Consider the following 25,408-nt stretch of genomic DNA (forward strand, 5'->3'; position numbering starts at 1 on the left):
TACATGTCAAATCTGAAGTGAATTCCAGACACAAAGACAAATGAAAAAATGGGTACATGACAGGTCTGTCTGCAGACCAAAGACACCTCCTTTGACCTCATCAGACTTTGTTTTGAATTCCAACCTATTTTCGGGGAAGCTGCAGTCATATTGGCAAAGACTTCTTCTCTCTCTTAATTTAATCCTTTGATACGATACATATATTTTATCCTCACCCCTTGGGGAGTTTTTCACTCCACGCTGCGCTTGAGTTTGAAGCTTTCCGTGCAATGGTGCGGGAGCAGATAGCTGTGAAGTGTCTGAAGGTTGTTTTGGCAGGTATTGATGTGCTTGGGTTCAAACCATTGACACCGCAGAGCAGAATCCCAACCACAGGACCATGTGGACCTTACAAGTAGTCCCAATAATGAAGTCTGACAGTTAGCTTCCTTTTGCCATCTCGCTGTGGAAGATTGATGGAAGGGGGAAGATGATTTATGGACGAAGGGAAGCTTTGCTGGCAGCTGGATGGTTAGAGAGAGAAAAAGAGAGACGGATGGATGGATGGACAAGAGGGATGGTTAGGGCTGATGATGGCATCCTGCCATGTATCTAGGCAGTGTTTTGACAACAAGAGCCCCGCCATGGCTTCCCTTTTGTCCTGCCTCTGTTTATTTTGCCACCTGCTAGTCTAGGGGGAATGGGGTCAGCCCAACACACACACATACACAGACGCACAAACAAGCATGCACACACACACATACTGGAGAAGAAGATAATATGCATATCCACTCAGAGATCAGAGGTCATTGGGTCAATGAGTGTATGTGTGTTTTTGATCAATTCAGTGAGTGTATGCACTTATGCATGTGTCTGTGTGTGTGTAGGGGGGGGGGGGATGTGTGTGTTTTTGCGTGTGTTTGGTGGGTTGTGGGGTTGAATTAGGATGAACACTGTAGTCAGACGGAATGTTTGAGGTTCAGCAGCTCAGTCTGTCGGTTCAGGGGGCATCTGAGGACACTTGACTGAATCAGAGATCCAAAACACTGAGCTGGTCTCTTGCTAGGATAGCAGCACACTGGACCCCGTTACTTTGCTGTATGCTTCTCCTGTGGACAAAAACATGCAAACAAAGGCAGAAGCCAGTCAATTCGAGCATTCTTCTGCAGCAAGTGATTTCAAAGCGCATAGTAAAATAAGTAGAAAAATGCAGCCAAACCCAAACTTGTACCTTAATAAAGACTTTATTACAAACTTGAAAGAGGAAGCTTATCTCTCTGTTACATTGTTTTATCTACTACTACTCTGTCTCACAACTAAATACAAAATCTTCTCTCCAAAACAGCTGTATGATTTGGCGCTGGGCACATCTGCCTATTGTTAGGATAGAGTCCCGAGGTGAAAGTAGGAAGGGCTGATCTGGGTGCATTTAGTGAAACGTCACTAAGCCCTCTGGTTTGAAGGATTTTTGGTTCCACTCAGCAGCTGCTTCAACTACAATTTAGCCAGGCATTGGAGGTCATATAGCCGCTTGCACGAGTGAGTTCTTATAGTATGCAAGGTGCATGACTTCATCGTGATGTATGTAGACTGTTATGTCATTATGGCAGCTGTGTATAGACATGTTTCCTTGTCTGTAACCCGAGAAAAACACTTACGCCTGACTGATTAATCCGTCAGACAATAGTTTTGAGTTCACATGGGCCTGACATAGATATATTGGTATTGTTGTATTTGTTGAAAATATGTCCTTACACTTAACAATGTTGGAAACCAATCTTGAGATAATTTGTAAGTTGTGTCATCCAGTTGGTTGTCTGACTTCATTTACTGTCAAATTGGTTGAAAATCAGTTCACAATTCTAAAGAAAGCTCTTTTTTTATAACTGTATGGGCCTCCGTACTTATAATCAGTAAATTTTTCCCCTCTTAAACTGGCTTTGGTAACAGTTTCAAATAGCATTCAATGGTCAGGCTCTAACTGCTACACAAGATAAGCTAAGATGAACCTTATTGTCCAAGTGGGACATTTGCGTTGGACTTCACAGAGCTCAGATTCACTTATATATCTTATTTCATTCATCAGTAAAACAAGTCAAGTTAAATCATAATAGAATTCAATGCAAAAGTCAAAGCGTGCATTATGTTCCATCCTTACACACGGCCTGTTTGCATGTGACACATGGTTTAAGCTATTGTCAGAAGTCTTTTGAATCTAATACTTACAAATAAGTCAATCACTGTTGGGTTTTCAGGGTAATTTGTGTGTGTTTTTTTTTTAAACTTATTTTCCATGTCTTCATGTGTTTCTGTTTCAGTCAGGCTTGATCCGCGTGTCTCAGGAGGAGTATCTGATTGCACCATTACCCCAACATCTGGCGGACCAACACAACTACAGCGCTCCTGAAGGTCACCATCCTCATGTTGTCTACAAGCGCTCGGCTGAACACATTGTGCGCAGAAGATCCAGTAGTCCATCTAGCACCAGTTCTTCAAACCCAGACAACGCCTACTTCCAACAGCATCATCATCATCACCAGCAGCATTATCACCATGACTACCAGCACGGAAAGCTGCAGAGGCAACACTTTTGCGGACGCCGCAAGCAATGTATGTAAGGGAACCTTATATTCCTTATACCTATAGTCACCTGATAGATTTGTATTTGTCTGTATAAGTAACTTTTTCTTAAAGTTGATGATGTCCACTCTTCATACAGGATGTGCATTAAGTGTATCCTTTAAAAATGTCTTCTTTTTATTAATATAAGGATCAATTCTATACTGGAATGGTTGAAAAGGCACGTGCTTCACTGTAAATAATAATTAATACAATTCAATAAAATATGCATCACTCTTCACTTTACAGGCTGTTTGTCATACCCAGAGGTGGTTTTAACTGTTTTACAGGTTTTAGGGTTTGGACTTTTTCGAAAATGGTCTCATTTACATTAAAAAGGGAGGCTTGATTAACATACAGGTGCAAAAACTAAGGTATGCAAAGGGAGGCAGAGAGGTAGGGAGAGAGGGAGAGTAGAACAAAAGGGAGAAATAATGCCCTAACTGGATGTTTTTAAATGATTAACTTAGTGTACATACAGCCTAGAAGATTTATCGCTACATTTAAAAAAAAAAAAAGAAGAAAGTTAAGAGGCTAAAGAGGTATTCTGGACAAAGATGTAGAATAAAAGCGTTGTGTTAAAAATATGGGTAGTCTCATCATAGAAAAACAGACTTCTAAAGGGACACCAGACCCATGTCATGGGTGCTGTGCATTCCAGGGCAGCATATCTGACTTGGGCTCACAGTGCCCAACGGCTCTCGGCAGCTCCCTTGACGCTCACGTTCTTGTTCAGGAGTCACATATTGACTCGGTTTAGTTCACCCTTCACCGAAAAATATGTCCACGTTCAATTAAGGAGCACGTTACTTGTAATCATGTACAATAACTACACATTGAGCTGCAAAACTATAATATATGTACATGCAAAATCCCTGCTTCTGTGTGATATTTGTCATGCAGTGCAAGGTCCTTTAAAGGTATACAGTGACATCAAGAACCTATCTTTAAAAAAAGATTGTTTGACTACCTAAAATATTCAGATTATATTGTGAGAGTTGACGAGCGACTGAAAAAACAATTACTTTACTCACAAGACCGTAAATATTAGGCCAACCTGAAAACATTAGATTTATTCTAAGTATTACCACCACTTCATAACATAACAGTGTAAGGTTAATATTCAGTGAAGCTGTAAACACTAAACCTTTTCAGTCTCTACATCTGAACATATTCATCATGAAGATTAATGTCTTATTTAAACATTTCTAAGTGCATTGTGTTCATTTTTAATGGCCTCATCAGCCTGAGGCTGTCGGACCCACAGGTTAGTTTACAGTTTAATCTTTCCCTCTGGTGCTGAGAGGTGGGAGGCAGCATGGGGAGTGAATTTCCTGTCCTTTCAACACCAGAGCATGCACCCTTATCACCCGGCACGAGCCAGGAAAGAGACATTCATTCATTTGACCCTCACTGCCAAGTTTCTCTCTCTCTTTCCCCCCCTCTCTCTTTTCCTCACATTATCTCTGCCTCTCCTCCCTTCCATGCTTCCCTTTTTCTGCCCTCCTAGACGCTCCCAAGCCTCCCGCTGAGGATCTGTTCGTCATGCCCGATGAGTTTAAGATACCTGAGGCAGAAGGTCCAGGAAGGGCAAAGAGATCGCCCATCAACTCCAACAGGGTGGGGGGTCTGAATGTGGAGACTCTGGTGGTAGCAGACAGGAAGATGCTGGAGAAACACGGCAAGGACAATGTCACCACCTACGTCCTCACAGTCATGAATATGGTGAGGAGAAGGAAAGGTGGAGGTGTCACGTGCATGGGAGTTATTGACGTTTTAAATATAGATGGATGGACAATGAGTTCTATTGCTATGTTTCTATCAGTTTTTGTTCATTTATCTAACATGGCAGCACACAAACATGTCCTGCAGGGTGAGGGTTATGTGACTAAAGGGGTAGCTTAGACAGCTAGCAAGAAAATCTGGTAGCATATTTACTGTTGTTATTCCCGGTCAGACATTCTGAAGCCTTCGTTGTTAGCTAGCTAAAAAGTAGGCTTAGACATAAATATGCAATTTGTCTTGTCTTGAATCACCAGGATTGTGTTTTGAATCAGCTAATGTTAGCAAACTTACGATAATACTGTATATCACACATATTACTGAGGTAGCTAGCAGGGATTTGTTTAAAAACTGCAAAACATGTGTTGTTTATTTACTTCTAATAGTTGAATATTGTACAATAGACAAGTGACCAAGGTTGATAGCTTAGCCAGCGAGCAAGCTAATCTGCTAGCTTAATGCTGCTATTCCAAGACAAACATTCGGATGCCATAGTCAAGCAGTAAATTAATAATGTTATAACAGTTATAAAGTAAGTTTATAACTCAGTTAGCAAGCTGCATTGTATTTTATTCTTTGCTGTTGAGAGTTTTGCTAACTTCCTAAGAAAGGTTTTGTGACATGCTAGCAAAGCTACAGTATACTGCGGGCTAGTCATCTGCAATTATCATTGCTTTGTCATAACAACTAATGAAAGGGAGTTTTGACCTCCCACTTCTTATTTTGAGTACAAAACACTTAAATGTTTAAGGACGTTTAGCATCTTCTACAGATTTACCTGTAAGCTAACCCAGATACGAGTTCCACATGTGAAAATCACTTTAATTTCTGTCGATTGGAGAAAATACTCTTTATACGTGAAGCATGTTGGATTTAGCTCTGAATCTGTATTTGTCTGTTTTTTTAAGGTTTCCAGCCTTTTCAAAGACGGCACCATTGGGACGGACATCAACATTGTGGTGGTCAGCTTGTTACTGCTGGAACAGGACCCAGTGAGTGGAATCACACTTCAGTTTTGCAAAGAAAATATGTTTTTTTGCACTGAGCACATGTGATGGATTGGTCACTGTTGCTCAGTTTTTCTATTTCTCTTCTTTCATCTCCAGCTGGGCTTGACCATCAATCACCACGCAGACCAGTCCCTTAACAGTTTCTGTCAGTGGCAGTCAGGTCTGATGGGAAAAGGTGGGAAACGGCATGACCACGCTGTTCTCCTCACTGGACTGGACATCTGTTCGTGGAAGAATGAGCCCTGTGACACCCTGGGTGAGAATTTGTGCAGCTGACTTTAACAAACCAAACTCCATATTTTTTGTGTGAAGTAAAAGCTCAGTGTATAGACTCTGACAGCGTTCTGTGGGATATGGAAGCTGTCTACAGTTTTGACATCTTGGTGACAGCAACCCTTGCATGACTTTGACATGAGTTTTTGAAACTAGAGAGCGCCGGTATGAACTAAGGGGAATAGGTGTGTATAAAAAACCAAAGGTAAGGACAAACATAAAGAACAAGAGTATTTCGGTAAAAGGGGTTAACTTGTGGAATACTTGAATGTGTCATTGCCTTTCCAGATTTAAATGTTTGTTTAAAAAAAATGATGTTTAACAAATATAAAAGGTCCGTTTGATTATTTTTTTGTGAGTGTGACTCCTGTTTTGTTTTTTGTTTGTTTCATTTGTTTTGTTTTGTAATAAATTCTTGGAATAAATTTTGTTCTGATATGTTTTGTTTTGTTGTAACCAAACTAGTCGTGTCTTAAATACTGAGATTTGTAACAAGGGTAGGTGTAATAAGCTAAAGCTTCAGCCTACACCTTTTCGGTCAAAATGTTTTGGTTTTTTCTTGTGGCCGAAATAATTGATTACTACTACTACTACTACTTAGATGTTGTGATTTTCTGCATGTAGACAGGTGTGGAGCTGATACTGTAGGTGTAGACATTACTACAGCTCAGATTGTAAGGTTATTTGACTCTACATGGGATACTTCATTTGGAAAGTAGTGTCATTTTCTCGCATGGATTCACAAATTTAGACTTTTCTTTGCTCTCTCCCTACTGTTTAAGGCACATTGCCGTCTGCTTCTAGTTACAGTTGGAGTATGATAAAGAAACCAATGTAGACCAAGAAATATGGGTAACAACGTCTAGGTGACCAGTGTTACATGTCAGGATGAGCTTATGGTAGGTTTATACAAACATCTATAGACTTGAAGGAAACAACATGATTGAAGTCAACTAATCATAGCTAAAATCTTAATCACTCCACTAATCGATGTTATCTGTTCAGAGTGCTTCACTTCATTTCATCAAATGCAGAAGGTAAAAAAAAGATGAAAACTGACTCACAATTACATTTTTTAATCTGCTATGTACAACTTTTGTATTCTTAAAAAAAAGAAAAGAAATTAATCTTAAAATTGAGCCAAAATTCAGGTCCAGAGGTATTAGTTACAACAATCACACATTAATGTCTGACTGAAATGTTGCCAATTCCCTAAAAATCTCATTCCATTAATCAACCATAAAGTGGTGTTGTTATCATACATTTTCCTGCTGTCTGTTAGGAGTAACTGCCTCCAGAAGACTTGAAAAAAACCCAAACAAAGACCATTAATAAATACTTTCTTTAGCTTGTCAATATCAGTAAATCCCCCATGCAGGATCACTTATCTGTTTCCTTGTGCTGTTAGAGCCAACATCAATAGCAAACTAAACTGATGAACTATCAAAGTCTAGGATCAAATTTAATGTAGGTGAAGCCAAGGCTTGTGAGGTCGCAATCTGCAGCTGGTGTGAATTCCCCTCCACATGCATGCATTAATGCAATATTGAAACATGACTTTGTTTGCCTGCCAAATCTGAAACAATGTGCTCTGTTACTCCACCGAGAGAGAGAGACAATAGGAATCTATGTTATAGAATTGAGGCTTGATTGTGTTAACCTTCTGCCTTTCATGCAGTGTGTATATCATAGTTGACAATTATCTGTTAGAAAGTATCTTATCATACTCCTGCTTCTTTTGTCCGTGCAGGTTTCGCTCCCATCAGTGGAATGTGCAGTAAGTACAGGAGTTGTACCATCAATGAGGACACAGGACTGGGCTTGGCTTTCACCATCGCTCACGAGTCTGGACACAAGTATGTTTAACAGAAACGTAATCATCAAACTTAATACCGAACACAATTTCTTTTTTTAATTTACCAAATGGCCTTAGTGGAAAGCTACACAAAATGTACATGTAGACCTTATTAAAGTGACTGTGTACGGTTTTTGTGCATTCTACAGTGGTAGAGTCACCATATTGGCTCTGTGCTGAGTGCATGTGCTTAATCTGTATTAAAGGTCACATATTATCCTCCTTTTCAATCATAAGTCTCAGAGCTCGCCAAAACATGCCTGTGAAGTTTCTTGCGAAAAATCCACTCTGATCCTGCATTGTATCATGGCTATAAAGCCCTCGTTTTAAGTCCTTCTTAGAACAGACTGTTTCTGTGTCTGTAGCTTTAATTGAAAGTGACCTGACCGCGTTCCCTCTAGAAGGCATGGGTGACTCGGGACTTTCTCACTCCATGCCCATTTTTTTACAGTGAGAAGGCAGACTCAGAGGGCAGACAAAACACCTAACTATTGGAGTCTCACCCAGCTGGGGGAGGGGTTACTTAACTTAACTTTATTTGTCCAGAAGGGCGATTGGTTTTGCGGCAAGACAGTAAAAGGGCAGCAGAACAAGACAGTTACTGCCCTTTGTGATGTCATGAAGGGAAAATCTCCAAACAGCCTGTTTGGGCACATATCTTCTGAAAAGTGGAGCAGGGAAAAGACAGAGAGGATGGACTTTTCTCACAACTGGGGGGTTTGTAGACGGACTAGGTACACATATTATTGTTAGAAAAACATGGTGAAGTTTTGAATTTTGCATAATGTGACCTTTAAATAAAAAACATATTTTTTACACTTTAGGAGAGTAAAATCAGGAAACCGGCCTGAGTGTGCTTATTATTTTTGAGTGCACAATATCTTATTCTTAGATAGCTCTGACTTTTTGTGTGGCTGCTTTTAAGTGCTTATAGTTGAAAATCATTGTTGTCGTCAGTGTTTCTTTTTTTTTATCATTTATCCAATCATGTGGAGCCTGAGTCATCACCAATGTTACGATGAAAAGTTAGTACAAGCTTGCTTTGGCTGTGTCTGTTTATTCTGAGCCCTATATGTTAGACAGTAAGGATCATAAAGGCACATGTGTTGGATAAGATTGGTCAGGAACAGTCTACTAATAAAAAGGTTGGTCGTCAAGATACTAATGTCAGACACAAAACAAAGGTGCAGGTGAATTTTCCTCCTAATTCCAGCTTTAGACTGTAAATATTAATGGACAAAGCCTGAGTGACATTACATGTCTGTTACTGCAGGGGGCTTTGGAGTCCCATCAGTTGTTGGTGATAGTGTCTCAGCCTAACTTTCAGTCAACCTAATAACAAGCTGAGAGCTGGAGCTGAGGCGGGTTTTAAGAAACTTGACAAACTGTTACTCTGGGCCTGCCTGTCACTCAGGTCAGCGTTATTGTGAATGATGCTTATCCTTCATACAAATAAAAAATTGAGACTTATCCAAAAATTCACCGCCTGTACCGATCCAGACATGAGCTAATCAGACCCATTTTGGTTTGTGAACCAGGCCGTAAACATGGCTTTTTTAAACTTTTTGGAATGGGTGTGTATGTGAATTCTGGTGATTCTGCATCCAGCCTCAAGTAGACACTTAACAAACTGCAGGATTTTGCTTGCTGTTTAACTGGCAAATTGAAAAAAAAAGCTTTGCTTAATAAATGAAACATTAAAATCTTATCTTTGTGCATCAGCAAGACTGTGGGATTTAAACATGATTCCATGCAAAAACACATTTCCTGTTAATGTATAGTGTTGCAATGTCTTATTTCTTTACTTTCACTAACTTTTTTTCTCCAGTTTTGGGATGATCCATGATGGCGAGGGGAACCCTTGCCGAAAGACAGAAGGCAACATCATGTCTCCCACTCTGGCTGGAAACAATGGCGTCTTCTCCTGGTCCACCTGCAGCAGACAGTACCTCAGCCGCTTTCTTGGGTAACGCTACATGCAGGTTCTCAAGTCGTTCAAGTTGCAGTTGCAGCACGTCTGTCTGACTGACCTGGTGGTTTGCCGTGTTTCAGAACAGCCCAGGCATCCTGTCTGGTGGACGAGCCAAAACAGATCGGTCAGTACAAGTACCCCGAGCAGCTCCCTGGACAGCTCTATGACGCAGACACGCAGTGCAAGTGGCAGTTTGGCTCAAAGGCTAAACTGTGCGCCCTTGATTTTGTAAAGGTAAGATATCTAATTGAACTTACCAGAGAAGAACAGCTTATGCTTTATGCTTTGTAATTCACCAGCTCAGTAGAATACATTTTTCTTTTGGCAGTGCTTCAGCTTCTTCCTCTTTTTAATGACACTCTAAACTGTGATATCACATTTGTACTTTTTTTCTTCAGCCACATTTTTAAAGGCTTTAAAAGTGAAGGTAGTATTAGAAGGTTGGAAGGTTTGTGAGGTACTGATGGTGATTAGGGCCCTACTGATATGATATTTTTTGGGGCCGATATTGATATCGATATTGGGTAGAGAAAAAACAATATCTTTCTTTGATGATCTATGTTTGATCTGTAGAGATAAATATATTTAGATCCACTTTCATTGTGTTGATCCCTCAAATGCAGTTATCAAATACAAGTGGAAAGATATATATAACGAAGACAAGATGGGCACTAAACTGGAAGTATCTGTGCATGTAGGTGCGTCACCGCTTGACACTCTGGAGAGTGATAATGATTGTTGTAATATATATATATATATATATATATATAGATATATATATATATATATATATCACACTCTGTTGGTGAAAGAGAACCGCCAGTGTTAATACATTGATACTCAAATTAAATGCTATTTGACTGGTGAATAAATATAGTAATAACCGCGCTATGCTGCGATAAAATTTGCCGATATGATAGTCACTGGATATGCTAATATCGGCCGATACTATCGGCTGGCTGATTAATCGGTCGGGCTCTAGTATTGATGGAGGCCTCCTATGCCCTAAGTGGGAAAAAACAAGTTACTGCAGGTTAGAAAGGGTGTTCTCCAGTCAGAACATGCTGTGTATTTATGAAAACAAACTAATTGAGATGCGCCACAACAAATGGAAAGTTTTAAGGAATGAAGTACAGCTCTTTGGTACAGGAGACCCTTTATCTAACTCTGTGTTGTGCAGTTACAAAGTTCTCCATATAAAGTTTTTGAATAGTGGTGGTTTTTTCATGGACCCCAACAGTCCTACATGATGTTTTTGTTCATGTTCCCCTTTGCCTAAAGCAGAGACACGCTGGATGGGCCTCTAGTAATGAGATGGAGTGCACAGATTATATAGGGGCTCCAACGGTCTGCTTTGCAGCTCTAATGGTGCAGTGCTTAATTGGCACTTTATTAATTAGCATGATCATTGCACAACAGCCTCTAACCCCCCACATTTGACCCTCCATTTAAAAGTATTCCATCTTTTGAATGGGGACCTCCACCTCTGAGGCCTTGTGGTCTCAGCATAAGCCTTTATATGTGGTGCATTCACTGATGTTGATTCACATGTAAATCGTGTTTTAAAATGCATCAAGGTTTCCTCCTTAGGGCTGTAATTGGTGGGAAATTAACTTTGCAGAATGGTACATATGATGGATTAGCACACAAGACATCGCCTTAGTGATTCAGGACTTCTTTAAATCCCTGCCTCAGTGCTTCCCTAACAGAAGATCAAATACTACATCTGCATTACTAAGAGCTGTGGGTGGTAAATTAACTTACACGCTGATGCACAGTGGATGTCGGGCTGCCTTTACAACTTTCCCCCCTTTTTTTGTCCCTGATTGGCTTATGTAGAATGATTTCAGTAGTAGGCAGTGTTGTTGTCAACCACTGTTCGGCGTCATCGTACACACACACACACACACACACACACACACACACACACACACACACACACACACACACACACACACACACACAGGTTTCTGCCTCGTTACCAGTTGCAGCCGGGCAGGTTGCCAGACTCTACCGCCTGTCTTTCGACCCCCGGCTCTCCCTCTGTGCTCACTCTGCTCACTCTGTCTCTGCATTGTTGGGTCAGCTGACACATACAATTATAGCCCTTTTCATTAAAGAGGTACGCTGATTAGATTTGACACACAGGCTTTATCCCTGGTTATCAGGCCCGCGGGGTCTGATCGACCAGCGTGATGGTGGTCCTGGCAAGGAGCAGGTGCTGCTGGGTCGAGGAAGAGGAGAGAGGAAAGGAGAGGGGATGGGTGTCAGATTAGGTTCAAAAGAAAAGCCATGATGGTAGTAAACACCCCATACCTGATAGAAAACTCATCCTGTGTGTTTGTGTGTTTGTTTGACAGGACATCTGCAAGTCGCTGTGGTGTCATCGCACAGGGCACCGCTGTGAGACCAAGTTCATGCCAGCTGCAGAGGGAACCAGCTGTGGTCCTGACATGGTGAGGAGATGTCTTCACTCGTCTGTAATACGCAACTAATACGCAATAAATGGACAAACATGTGCCTTTAAGTATCTTATTCAAATGCATAGTATTGATATATCTTAAAGAAGTGAGGCAACAATTCAAAACAACAAACATTTATCAGACAACGATAAATGAGTGAATAAAGGAATACGTCAAAAACTATTTTTCATTAAGGAATAAATAATGCACCAGCATGAACACATGTTCGTTTAATGAGTAGGCTTTAAAGGTGCACTATGTAGTTTTGGTAGAGAAATGTGAAAGTTGGAGAAGTGTATAGATTCTGTGGTATATGTTCATAACTCTATACACAAACTGTCCTCAGAGGAGAATTTGGTCCCTTTAACACTGTTTGAAGATAAAATGCTACTCGAGAAGTTATGGTGGTGTGCCCTCAACAGTGAAAGAGTAACTCTCCTGGTAGCTTTTTAGCTCCAAACAGTGTTCCAGGGACCCATTTTTTCCTTTGAATAAAGTTTCTGTATTCAGTTCAGAAAATATAGCAAAGAATTATTTCACTTCTCCAACTTTCACATTTCACTACCAAAGCTACACAGGAAGGAAGTCATCAGACTTTGCTGTGGAGATGTCAAGGTAATCCCAGATTGCAGTAACTACTTCGATATGGCGATAACAATATGACAGTAAGTAACAGAAATAATGGCTGTGAACATATATAGTTTTCATTACTTAAGTTGAAGTAGTCCTACTTTCCTGAACTAAAGTAAATCCTTGCAACTATAGCAAAGGAGAAGACAACGTGTACTTGTCTACTATATTATTTTTATTGTAACTTAATTTCAAGTCAATTTCTGGTTTTAATAAAACTCATGTGTATTCGCCCCTGCTGCTCATGAAGCATTTTTGTAGGAGCTGAACGGCCGAACCTTTCCTCAAGATATGATATTGAGTAAGACAGAGGTGTTGATGTGTGTGAGTGCAGGCTTGGACTGGGTGTGGTTCATGTGTATGTTAAAATGTGTGTGTGTGTGTGTGTGTGTGTGTGTGTGTGTGTTTTTTCTGTAGCCAGACACTCTGGGTGACCAGGTGTGTTGTGCTTGGAATCACTCCCAACCTGGAAACTCACATAGAAGCCCAGGCCGAGGCTTCAAGCACAGATAAGAAAACTATTTCACTTGTTTTCTCATATTTCATTTCTCCTCTCTTTTTTTTATTATCTAGTGGTGTCGAAGGGGTCAGTGTGTTAAATATGGGGAGCATGGTCCTCGGGCGGTCCATGGGCAGTGGTCATCGTGGTCTCAGTGGTCCGACTGCTCCAGAACCTGCGGAGGAGGCGTCATGTACAGGGAGCGCTCCTGCAGCAGCCCAAGGTATACACAGTTTGCACAAACTCGCATAAACTTCTAATCTGTTGATCTAACTCATCGCCTACTTTTTCAATGCTAGTAACCAGCCAAATAAAAGACAAAGTGATTAATGTTGTCATGAAGCAGCTTCTGCAATGAATATCAGAGTTGTGGTTTTGGCCAGAAATCCATTCTTGATGGCTGCTTGTCCAAATTTCCCTCTATTTCTGAACACCTGAACGTGTTGCCTGCCAGGTAGCTTTCAGCGCGCACACACACACACACACACGTGCACACACACACACACACACACACACACACGCGCACACACACACACACACACACACACACACACACATACACACACACACACGCACACGTGCACACACACACACACACACACACACACACACACACACACACACACACACACACACACTGTACATGCACACAGACATAAATGCCCCCTCATAAAGGCTCCCATCAGTCAGGCGGACAGTCGAGACCGCAGACAATCTCTCCCCATGCTGCAGACGCGTAGAACCTCCTAATAGCATGCTCTTTTCTCCGAGAGCTGCCAAGACAGTCGGCAAATGTCCCCCATTGCTGCTCACTCACACAAACATAATTCTACATAATTCCGCAGACCCAGATCCCACAGTGCACATCTCTTTGTTAGCAGGCGGCTCTATACATGTCATTGCACGAACGTGACAGATCCTCATCTTAAATATGGTATTTCCCAACAGACTTACAATTTCTCATTGTTATTCCCTGGATTAAAGAGAGTTAATAGATGTGTGTAGGCTTCTATTATACTTTCATACAGTAGATGATGATTTATTGACTTTCTGGCAGTGTGATGACATTAGCTCACTGATTGTCTTTTCTTTGGCAGTTAGTTAACCAATAAGTGGAACTTCTTGATCCCTTAGCTCCTAAGAAGCCTGACTATGTAGGTATTTATGGATGAGTTTAGATCTGCAATTGGAAACCCAACTTAAGAGAAACATTTCAGGCGCTAACGAAGGATTACTTCTGTTTCTGTTTTTTGTTGATCAACCTTCACTGACAAAAGTATTTGTAATCCATAGCTCAAAGTCTGTGAGAAACCTTGTTATACACTAACATCATGATGAAAATGTACGTAATGCTGGAACAAGTGTTGTTGTTTTTAAGATTTTTCTGTGAACAGTACGAGTTAACATTGGCACTTAACTCTATATTTTAACTCAGGACGTCATATGGGGACAACGCAAATCATATGTTTGTCCTACTTGAGCTTCCAGGCAGTTGTCAAGAACATTTCAACTACTATAAACTCTCTTGGTATTGAGTGAAAATGTAACAGGGATCCAGCTTTATGTCTGACTAATTAATGGCTATAACTTTTAGATACTGTCAAACATTAGAATAATGGAGATATAATCGTTTTTGGAACACAATTTCGACAACCTTACTCCATCCAGGAATCTGTCTGCTACTTGTTTAGTGACTACATCAGAACTTACTTACTTAGTTAACAGCCTGGCAGATATTGATGTGGCTGTTTTGTCCGTCACACAGCCGACTTGTCTCTTAAACTGTGTGCGGGATCAAAGAAAGAAAAAAGTTTCCTGAGGCCGAGCGGCCCTCATATGATACACATTATACACCATGACTGGCAGACCATAAAGAGCCCTTTAAACCAGGCTACCTGTCAAGTTCATTTATCATTCCTGTGGCACTTAAGAGGTCTTTTTAACAGCGGCTGCTGAAAAATGGGGTTGATGATGTTAAACGGTGAGTTATGGGGTCAGTGGGAAACAGAGGGGATGGAATGATGGTGAGGGCTAAACTATAAGTCCAGTAATGCCAAGTCATGAGCCCCCAAACCGGGGGCCTACTGGTTGTCAGATCCCTCAGAAGTCTCCTCTGAAGACAGTAAAATTAAGCAGATGAATGTCTTTCTTTAGCATCTGAACTCTGCCACCCAACACTTGTTTTATGTTTAGCATAAAGGGAGTTCATTTTGTGTTTTATTGGAAAAGCCTGGACACCTAAATAGACCTTGAAATAAATGTATCCACCCAAACTCACCCAACTTTATCCCAACAGCTGCATGTACCCCTGAGTCACGTTTTAGTCCCTGAGTCATGACATTCAGAGTGTGTCCAGTGTCTGACCCCAGTAATCTCTGTGATTGTTTTGGCAAGTCCTCTCCGCTCTTAATCTGAGCAGAACAAGAAGGATTAGCCTGAATCTGACTGCTTGTCTCTAAAGTCCTCTTTACCCCCAAAACTGATCTGTCTGGACTGTCTGGGATATCTACAAAGATTGCTCAAACTTGACACTTTCTAGCACAACGGCTTTTGTCAATCTTACAGAATATGTGCATATCTGTGCAAGATAAGCCATTTCCTACTTTGAACCCAAGACAATGTCCAGACCACTGGACATTGCACATGTAATACACAGCGAGTGACTGCCCGTGTGAGATGTGTTTTACTACTGGGAGAACTTGTTTGGTTTGGGTGAGGGTTGGTGCCTTGGTAGAGCGTGCAGCAGGAAGGGGACCTATCTGTGACGGTGAAGTTATTGTCTTTTACAACATGTTAAATTGAGTATATGAGCTAGCAGAATAAAGCAGAAAAAAGTAGGAGACATTGAAACGTTGTGCAATGTAACCAGAGTCTTCAGTATGTTTCAACATTTTCATTCTCCCATGCAGCCCCTTCAGTGAATGTCCAGACATGTTCAGGAGACCTGCAGTGCATGTGTTAAAGAGGCTAAACTCATATGTCAGAATCCATAGCATAGACTGTAAAAACATGGATATAGTCTCAGTGGTGACACTCATTGTTTTCCTAAGCAGACTTTTGATGCGCAGCTTTGGCAGTCGCCATAGTGGAAATGCTGTTTTAAACTAACTTTTGGCCAACTAAGAAACAGGCAAAGACCCGGAGTAGAAGAGGCCTTTGACCTCCTGGAAAATAGCTACAATGCTACTGTCTGTAAAGTCAAATTAGCCACGCCAGGCTTAACAAAATCACAATGGATAGGTTCTAAAATATAAAGCCAGGAGCTAGTAATAGCAAATTGGATTTCTTTTAACCAGGCTGTACTATTTTTATTTCTGCAGTCCAAATGGACACTTTAACATATGTGTTGATGGAATTCCAGGGCTTTTGCAGCCAGCTTTAAGTGGGCACTCGAGGAACCAGTTTTTTCACTTCTGCATTGGTGAAATACTCTTGTTACAAATTGCTTTCATGACATCTTTTTGTACAGTTTCACCACTTTCCGACTGCAAACATATTACCTAGTCATTTATTTATTTTTGCACAGCCTCATTCACTTCACAAGGCCAGCGTGTATCCAATGCTCAGGCTTATAAAAAAGTTCTATGGGATCAGTTGACTAAAGCCTTCCCTTCTAGGACTCGGTCCAAGACAGAAAATGAATCTACTCTTCTCTCCTTCCTTCCTACCCTTCCTCCACCTCCCGTTCACTCCTCCATCCCCCTGTAGACCACCTGCCAGATCAAACACAGTCAACCTAATCCTCACCAACAAGCCTAGGGAGATTAGGTTCACAATCTTGACCTGCTTTTGTGGGTAGCAAATTTTGTCACACACTTGATCGAAAGGGAGTGGGAGAGTTTGATGTTGGGGTGATGATTAATTTACGTTTATAGATTTATAAAGGCGCCTTAATGAGGTTAGACCAAGCAGAATGAGGATCTACATTGGAAGTTTGTAGGTAAATAGAAGGGAACAGGTGAATCAAGGCGAAGACCAGACTAGACATGATGGCCTCTGACCCACAAGAGTTTAGTCTCAGCTTCTGTCGGCAGGCAGATTTACTGGACTCCTGGGATGTTTAACCATCCTTAAGCGTCCGGAAAGGCTGCGTTGGAATTGGGGTTCTGGGGAAAGTAGAGGAAAGACTTAAAGGCAAACTGAAAACTTGTCATATCTGGTTTCTGTCTAGTTTTTGGAAGTAGATTTACAGTTACAATGATTCTGGAAAATCAAGGGAGTGGAGGAGACAAAGAAGAAAAGCGGGAGAATCCAGGACTGTTGTGAAAGTCAAGGCCAGACTGTCTATAATCCATGAATTGAATTTACTCCCCTCTTAAGTACAAAATGTCCCTCTTCAGGGGTTGCCTCTGATCAGAAGGCCTTCAATGACTTCTGAGAAGTACCCCACTAGCCTGCTGTAAGCACATTACCATATGGACTACATTTGTCTGATGCTAAGTCTTAATAGGATCAGACCTACGAAAACGTTTGCCAAATACCCTACTCACCAAGGGAAGCAGGATCAGCACAGAGCGGACTTACACACATACACTCACACCTTAAATGGAGCCCATTCTTGGCAGCTACTCCACTGTCACTGTCACTGACTGAGTCGTTGTCTGATTGGAGAGGGAGGACAGTAGGAGTTAAAGGCATGGCATCATTGATTTTGGGCTTGTGGTTGATGCTGACGTTCATTTCATGCAAACAATTTCAACACTGACGCATCGGGGAAAGAAATTCAAAGAAATATGTTCCTAGTTGCACTCACCCTCCAGTGTTTACTGTTTCTATTAGCTTCTCCTCGTGTTCCTTTCCTTAAGTGTTTCATTGCACTGTAATGCTTAGTGACTTGTTTTTATTAGACTTGTTTGATCCGCATGGTTCCCCTAGTGTTCCACTTTGGTAAATAGCTGAACTGAATTTACTCTGCTGGTGGTTGTGTTAGAGGGCCTGGCACGAGTTTAGACAATCTGGGAAGTCAGACATTGCGCCCCAATGTTTACTTAATAACATCATTCTGCTTGTCTTTGTCTCACAAGTGGTTGTTGTTTTATTCATTTTAATGGTACAGTAAACCTCCATTACGGGTTATGCATTATTGTCGAGCATGACTTGAACGCTCGCACTGTTTGGGTTGAATTGGGACGGAGCATTGACAATAGTCAGTAAAGTTTCCTTTGAAATCTTCCACAGACAGATGTTGAATTCAGCTCTCTGTATTTCAGTTGTCTTTTACGCAAGGCTCAAATACAAACACTGTCAAAAATCCTCTTGCACACATACACTGAACACGTATTTCCTGTCAGCTGGAGGTCTGCAGTAATTTCCTGCCAACGTTTCTCTCGTTCACATCCGTGGTGATTGGAGGGGGAAGACATGCCACACAGGCACCATTGAGCTTTGAAACTTCAACGACAGTTTGTACAGTTGCAATCAGGTAAAAGAAAGTGCAGATGTTCCATTTTTGGCTCTGCTCTCACCATGTGAGGGTGTGCAGTTGTACGACCAAATTATCAAACAGGCCAGAAAATCATCAGATTGGTCAGGAGCAGCAGGTCAGGCCATGATCGTCCGTCTTGCCTCTCATTACAATTTATGACTAGGGATGCGAGCCGGCTGAAATGAGTGGCAACCTCAAAGTTTGGCGTGTGATTTAAAACATTGCATCTACAGTAAATGGGGCTATAATTTGTACAGTGTATGCCCAGCTTTACTGCTCTGCTACCTGTGATTAACAAGTTGCTACCTCAATAACCTGCCAATCAGGTTAGAGACGTAATAATGCACAGCCACCTTGTCTTCCCAATACGGTTTCTGGTTCCAAAAAGAAAAACATGGAGATGGCATTAATGTTGAAAAGAAGATACCCAACATGGCTCAGTGGCACCACCAGTGGTCAGAAGTGGAACCAAAATGATACAAGTCTTTGCTCTGCAACATGTTCTGCAGACAGTGCGGAAAGTATTGTCAACCATGGCGTCATGTACTCTGCTGGCGCACACATGATGACACCATTCCTGATATTTTTGTGTGAAAAAAGTTTTTGTTTTGGCACATATCTCAAAACATGTATGCCAAAACTCATATATTCACATCCTGTATTGCGATTTACTAAAGCATGATTTTGGTCAGGCTTCAGACAAAAATTAAATCAGGGTACGATTAAGTGTACACACATGTCTTAATATGAGAACCATATGTTTTAAATGTAGAATGAGCATATACACAAACACAGCTCTGCAGAGTCCCACATGCACAGTTGGTTTTCAATTAGTCAGTGCCTGTTGTTATATTAGAGGACAGTATTTGATGTGGAAGCTGAGAGGATTGGTTTTCTTATTGCGGGAACAAAGGAATACGGACATTTCATATATGTTAACTTCTTTGTGTCTCTTCTTGTCTTGTCTTTCCGCCTCAGGCCACAGAACAATGGTAAATTCTGCTCGGGCTCCGGTCGTCTCAACCAGCTGTGCAACACTCGCCCATGCCCTCTGAATGCAGTGGACTTCCGGGCGCAGCAGTGCGCTGAGTACAACAGCAAGCCCTTCAGGGGCTGGTACTACAAGTGGAAGCCCTACACGAAAGTGGATGGTAAAGTGATCAGTCCATAGTAGACCCAGCAAGTACAACATCTGTTCAATCTGTGGTTCAGTTATGTTTAAAGGATAATTTGCTCTGAGGACGTTTTGGATGTATTTTTCCTTGCATTCAAGGTTTTTTTTTGTATCTTCTCTCTAGACAAAGACATTCACTGTCTTGGTGCGTTCCGAGGATTATGAAGACACTCAATGATTTACTGTATTCTTGGTGCATACACAAGAAAATAAATCTTATTGTTTAAAAAAAAAACACAGTGCTGCTAAATACACAAGAGAATAACAGAAAGCTCAGGACAAGATATTTCTTGTCCTAATTCTCTGGATCTTTTACAATCTACATCCTGCTGCACTTTGCTTGTCCAAGTCTCTTTATTAAGCGTTTCTGTAATACCAACCTCTATTTACTGCTGTAGTGATTTGGGCCAAAAAGCTGGAGGGTAATTTGTATGGGAGACATGTAGCCACCTGCACCCTTTGACACTGTGGGGAGAGATTTAAAAAGGAAGCCTTCGGGTGAGCTTTGTTACACTGAGCGAGTGAGTGAGGGAGGGAGGGAGAGAGAGAGAGAGAGCGCAGTGAAGGAGAGCAGTGTGTTTGGCCGTCTTCCCAGACCTGTTTAAGCTGTTGATGAATGGGAAGGGATGTAGAGAGGAACGGATTCTGAACTGCCTTCTGGGACCTTGGGCCAAGTCACCTTCACCGACATTTATTTTAATCAAAGACGGCTGTAGAGACTTGTCTGTGATAACTGATCTCAACTACAAAATAAACCTGTAGCCCCACATGAAAAACCCCTGGGTGCATTCAGAGTCAGTTTCTGTCTCTTTCATTCAGCCTCAGTGGGAGCTTTACAAACCGTATGAGCAACAGGTTGCTGTACAGAAGCCATAACAACCTCACATTTACCGAGTCATAGAAGAACTCCGTTTCAGGCAGGAGCACTCGCCATAAATGCAAATCATTTATTTCCAAAAATGAAAATATAGTTTTGCTGGCCTCTGCTCGAATGCAAAGCTTTGCCAGCAGCAGCAGCAGAGTGTGTGCAGCATTGGTGTGGCAGAGATCAGTGAGACGGAAGTTGAAATGTTTAAATGGTCTGCCTTGGCGTGTGTGTGTGAGAGTGTGATTAGAAGCAGCGATTCAATCAACTGGCTGTAAGCTGGGGTGTACAGTATGACTTCTGTGTCCTGCATAAACCAACGCCAAGCTTCATTAAACTCATTGGTGTCCTCTCCTTGAATCTGCACTTTTTTTCTAATGCAGCATTTTTACTGATTGTTATCGGAGTGACTGCATATCTTTGTGTGTCCTTTGTTTAGATGAAGACATCTGTAAGTTGTACTGCATCGCAGAAGACTTTGACTTCTTCTTTGCCATGTCAAGCAAAGTCAAAGACGGCACCTCCTGCTCCGACCACAAAGGAGACGTCTGCATCGATGGAGTGTGTGAGGTACTTGGTCACTTCACTACACATTTATACTGCTCTCTGACATTTTATTCTAGGGATAATGTGACACGAGACATTGACATGACAGTTATCTGCATGGTCACAAAGCTGTAGAAGAGGTTCAGATGGGATCACAATAAATTGGTGCATTGCAGTTTTATCTGGATTTGCTCTTCTTTTGATCTTTTAGAGCCAATTTCTGCTTATTGCTTCAGTGCAAAATATGACAACAACGTTAGTTGTTACATTTGATATTTATGTTCCTTTAACTCTAATTCATTTAGTAAACAAAACAGAAAGTTTATTACCATTGACAGCCTCTTAATCCCATCCCTTTATAACACTGATTGCACTCGTGTTTGCGTGTGCGTGTGTGTGTGTGTGCAGGCAGTAGGCTGCGACCAGATGCTGGGTTCCAAGGCCTCTCTGGACGCCTGCGGGGTCTGTAAGGGAGACAACTCTACTTGCAAGTTCTTTAAGGGCCAATATGCCCTTCAGCACAGGGCTAATGGTAAGCTTGTATTCGTCTGTGTTTGCAGTAAGCCTGTGCACATTAGCTAGTGCAAATGTTGTCCCTCTGCAAGACAAAGAGAGACTTAAGCAGGCAAAGAAGGACAAATAGAAAGGAAAACATGCACAGACAAAGGCATCCAATCACACTTCAAAATAACTGATAGAGTTCATTTCTGTGCAGCAACAAACATAAACCAGAGTTAAAACTGAGGAGATAGACTATGCTAGACTATGTAATGACTTTGCAAAACACTAATCAACAAAAGAAGCATTTCTCAGCTTGGACTTTACTTCCTTTATCCTTTTTGTCCTTCAAGAGTATTACTCCATGGCAACAATCCCAGCCGGGGCACGAAGCATTCACATTCAGGAAATGGAGGTCTCAACCAGCTACCTGGCTGTTCGCTCCCTGAAGAGGAAGTACTACCTGACCGGGGACTGGACCGTGGACTGGCCAGGAAAGTTTCACTTCGGTGGGACCGTGTTCGACTACCAGCGCTCTTTCAACAAGCCGGAGAGCCTGTACGCCGCTGGACCCACTAATGAGACGCTGGTGTTTGAAGTAAGCCGCCGCTGCTTGGTGATGTCCGCTTGAGCCAATTGACAGTGACAGGGTCTCTGTGCAGAGCTGCCGGCCTCTCCTTCTTTTAATGTCTGGATATGAATAGGCTTAAATAAAAAAAAAAAAATAGAGGTTTGGGTGGCAGGGAGAGCATGGCTGGTGCTTCTGTGGGGGATTAATTGTGTTTGATGATTGGTTATGTCAGGGATGATCTTGGGATGGGTTGGTTAAGTGGAAGGCTTTAATCAAGAAAATCTGAAGCTGTTGGGGGGGTCTGTCCTGCACGACGATGTGAGTGATAAGGAGAGGACTGAAAACACGAGATTAAAAAGAAGGTGAAAACTGAAAATGGCTCACGTAACAAAGATTAAATACATTTAAAATGGACTCGTTCTCCATGTTGATCAGACGAGAAGTTGAACAGAATTTGGCCACTGGCCTGTTTGTGCTGTCTTTGTTTAATTGTTATGTTGTTGAAATAGCCAACAGAACAGGCATCAACTAAGTCATACCATCACTTTATGCACTCCCTATGTGCTGTGGCATACATTACGTTAGTGAGTGGTCTGAGAACTTCCTAGGGATTTTGTAAACTGCATAAAAATATGGCCAACATATCTCTGTCTTCTTCTGTTGTGCAAAATCGAAGCCAAAGTAGCTCTTGAACTGGTTGGTAGAGTTGCAGAAATGACCGCCTCTGCTGCTAACCAAAGCACACATTTAACATACCCTCCAATATCCACATAGTCCGTGTTTACGCCATCTCTGGAGCTTGACAGCAGCGCCACTGCCCGTGTTAAACTGAACAGCGTAGACGGACCCGGACAAAGAAGTCAGACAAGGGAACACACAGAGCATCAGGTCCAAGCAGGTCCTCACAGTAATGTAAAGATGAATCACACAGTTTTTTCTCCCTGCTGGTAAAGGAGCCACATTTGTCAACAGAGCTGTCAACACTTTGACATGAATCAGCAAGATAAGAACTTATGATGACAGAAATCCTATTTGAGAAAAATGTCTTTGATGGCTATTTTAATTTTTGTCAACCTGTTAAGATGGAGGAGGCGGGGTTTATGACCTATACTGCAGCCAGTCAGGAGGGGAACTGTAAACCTTTTGGCTTCACTTCTTGGGAGCTCTCATGCTGTCCATTTCTTATACAGTCTGTGGTTAGGCTGTTAAGCTCCACAGTCTGTTGAAACTATAATCCAAAAATACGAGGATTTTTCAGACAATATGATGAAACCGTTGAATTTTAAAATCAAGACATTTGTTTGGACAATGTGCAGTGTGTGTTTATACACCAGCAGCAGCTCACATACAGACGGTAGCCTGCTGAATTAGCTAGCTGCTGCTGCCAGTGAGCACAGACCATTTGGCTCCAATAAGCTGCTCTCCCTTGGAAATGTGAAATTAAATGCGTAAAACAAACATGTCATGTTTAAAATTCACTGTGTATTGTTTTGTGTGATTGTGTGTTACAGATTCCTTAGGCATCATTAGAATAACACAGAGAATAATAAGGCATCAGAAAGAGGGAGATGCAGCACAATTAGTCCATTTTTTTCTATTCAGCTCTGTCTCACATGGCAGGAGCTCGCCCCCTTGTTTATATGCTGTACAGTTTCTTTGCTTCTGCTGGCTCCCTTGTTAGCACAGTCACGTGTTTGTCTACATACACATACACAAAGGCATGGATGTGGCCCCTATGGCCACTGATCTCAGAAGTGCTTTGTTGCAGCCATGTGATTCAAGGCTAATAGAGCGAGTAAAATCTCTAAGTCAACCGCCCGTTGGAGGCTTGATGAGAAGTATAAAATCAGATGGCCGCTTGGAATGAGATGTTCTGCACAGTATAGGAAGTGATTTATGAGCTGATGGCTCTTTGTGTGCTTGACAGTGTGTCATCAGTGGTGTGTCAGAAACCAGATCTTTGAGGGGGGTGCGAGTCTTTACCCGTCCTGAAGCAGCAGAATGTGACGCTGGACAGGCATATCCTCCCGAGAGCAAAACTCATTTTCAATAAGTGTCCGAGTTATTATCCTTATGACTCGCTATGTTTAAGTGAACGGTGTTGGGACGTGTGGGATGTTCTTCCCACATATCTCTTGTCAGCGAAGGCATTCATTTTCTCCTGAACTCTGAACCCTAGCCGTGGAAAACAGAAGTGGAAACCAGGTGAAGAGTAGACATTTGTTTTTTTCCCCCTCCATTATGGCTGGCTGAAGTGAAAGTCATGTAAAAGCTGCTCTCCCCTTGGTCCCTTGGGCTACTGAAATGCTGCGGTGAAAGCAGGAATGACTGGCCTGTACAGACCCGGAGGAGTACTTTTGTGATATTTCCAAAGTGCTGGGTTGGTCACTTGTTCGGCCATCCGGAAATGTCAGAATGTTTTTGTAGCTATTTTGGAAATGAGACTTCTCCTTGTGGGCCAGAAGGATCACAGCTATAGTTTGCATTGTACACCCTGTTGTTTTACCCTTATCCTTTTGTTTGATCCTTGTCTTTCTTGAAGGGGGCGGCTTCAGAAGTGTCTGCCTTTCTTAATGCAGATCTTATTTTGGTTGCAGCTGATCAAGCAAATATCCATTTTTTGTGGAAAAATGCAAATTTTCCTTAGCTTACAATGCCAGGAGTGAGACTTCAATGTGGTCCTTTTGTCACGTGGTCTCATACCAGTCTACCACTTTGGACATCACTGAAATATAAAAAAAAAAAAGATTACTAAAAATGCGATTTGATACAGACATTGACGATGCTCAGAGGTTGAATCCTTATAGCTTTGGTCATGAGTTTGCTGTTGTTGAGGAGGAGCGAGTCGCCCTAAAAAATTGGAAGATTTGAATTGTCATGCTTAAAGCCTCATTTCGTCATGCCCCAATGATCCTTAAGCAAAATACTGAGCCCACAACTGGTCTCAAAGGCTGTTGTCAGTGTGCCAGTGTGTGCGCTAGTAAGCATTAGATAGGATCCTAATTTAGATGCTAGAATTGGTGACTGTTTGCATGCAATCTGAAGCCCTGAGTTGTTTGAAGACAAGAAATCTGCAAATGTAATGCAGTCCTTAAACTCCATATCTGCAGACTTTTCCTGCCAATCTAATGACGTTCAATCAGCCTCAGCTTCACTTCGATGGTATAGCTGAAAGCTTAGCGTATTAATGCTCAATGCTAAACTAAGATGATCACCATGGTAGACGTTATACCTTTTACAAATCAGCT

At 41.7% G+C, this 25,408-nt stretch overlaps 1 protein-coding gene across 1 annotated transcript in view; it reads left to right on the forward strand.

The window, feature by feature from the left end:
- The window catches only part of adamts18 (ADAM metallopeptidase with thrombospondin type 1 motif, 18), a 63,965-nt gene that overhangs the window by 12,959 nt on the left and 25,598 nt on the right, over positions 1 to 25,408 (forward strand). Inside the window, exons 4-16 of the mRNA XM_020654289.2 lie at positions 2,298 to 2,589; positions 4,109 to 4,323; positions 5,289 to 5,372; positions 5,487 to 5,646; positions 7,414 to 7,519; positions 9,347 to 9,484; positions 9,571 to 9,724; positions 11,851 to 11,946; positions 13,156 to 13,304; positions 19,485 to 19,657; positions 20,985 to 21,115; positions 21,500 to 21,623; positions 21,943 to 22,187. Coding sequence (XP_020509945.2) covers positions 2,298 to 2,589; positions 4,109 to 4,323; positions 5,289 to 5,372; positions 5,487 to 5,646; positions 7,414 to 7,519; positions 9,347 to 9,484; positions 9,571 to 9,724; positions 11,851 to 11,946; positions 13,156 to 13,304; positions 19,485 to 19,657; positions 20,985 to 21,115; positions 21,500 to 21,623; positions 21,943 to 22,187 — 2,067 coding nt within the window. The remainder of the gene's footprint in view (positions 1 to 2,297; positions 2,590 to 4,108; positions 4,324 to 5,288; positions 5,373 to 5,486; positions 5,647 to 7,413; positions 7,520 to 9,346; positions 9,485 to 9,570; positions 9,725 to 11,850; positions 11,947 to 13,155; positions 13,305 to 19,484; positions 19,658 to 20,984; positions 21,116 to 21,499; positions 21,624 to 21,942; positions 22,188 to 25,408) is intronic.

Source organism: Labrus bergylta, chromosome 3 (assembly GCF_963930695.1).
Source record: "Labrus bergylta chromosome 3, fLabBer1.1, whole genome shotgun sequence".
NCBI classification, from domain to species: Eukaryota; Metazoa; Chordata; class Actinopteri; order Labriformes; family Labridae; genus Labrus; species Labrus bergylta.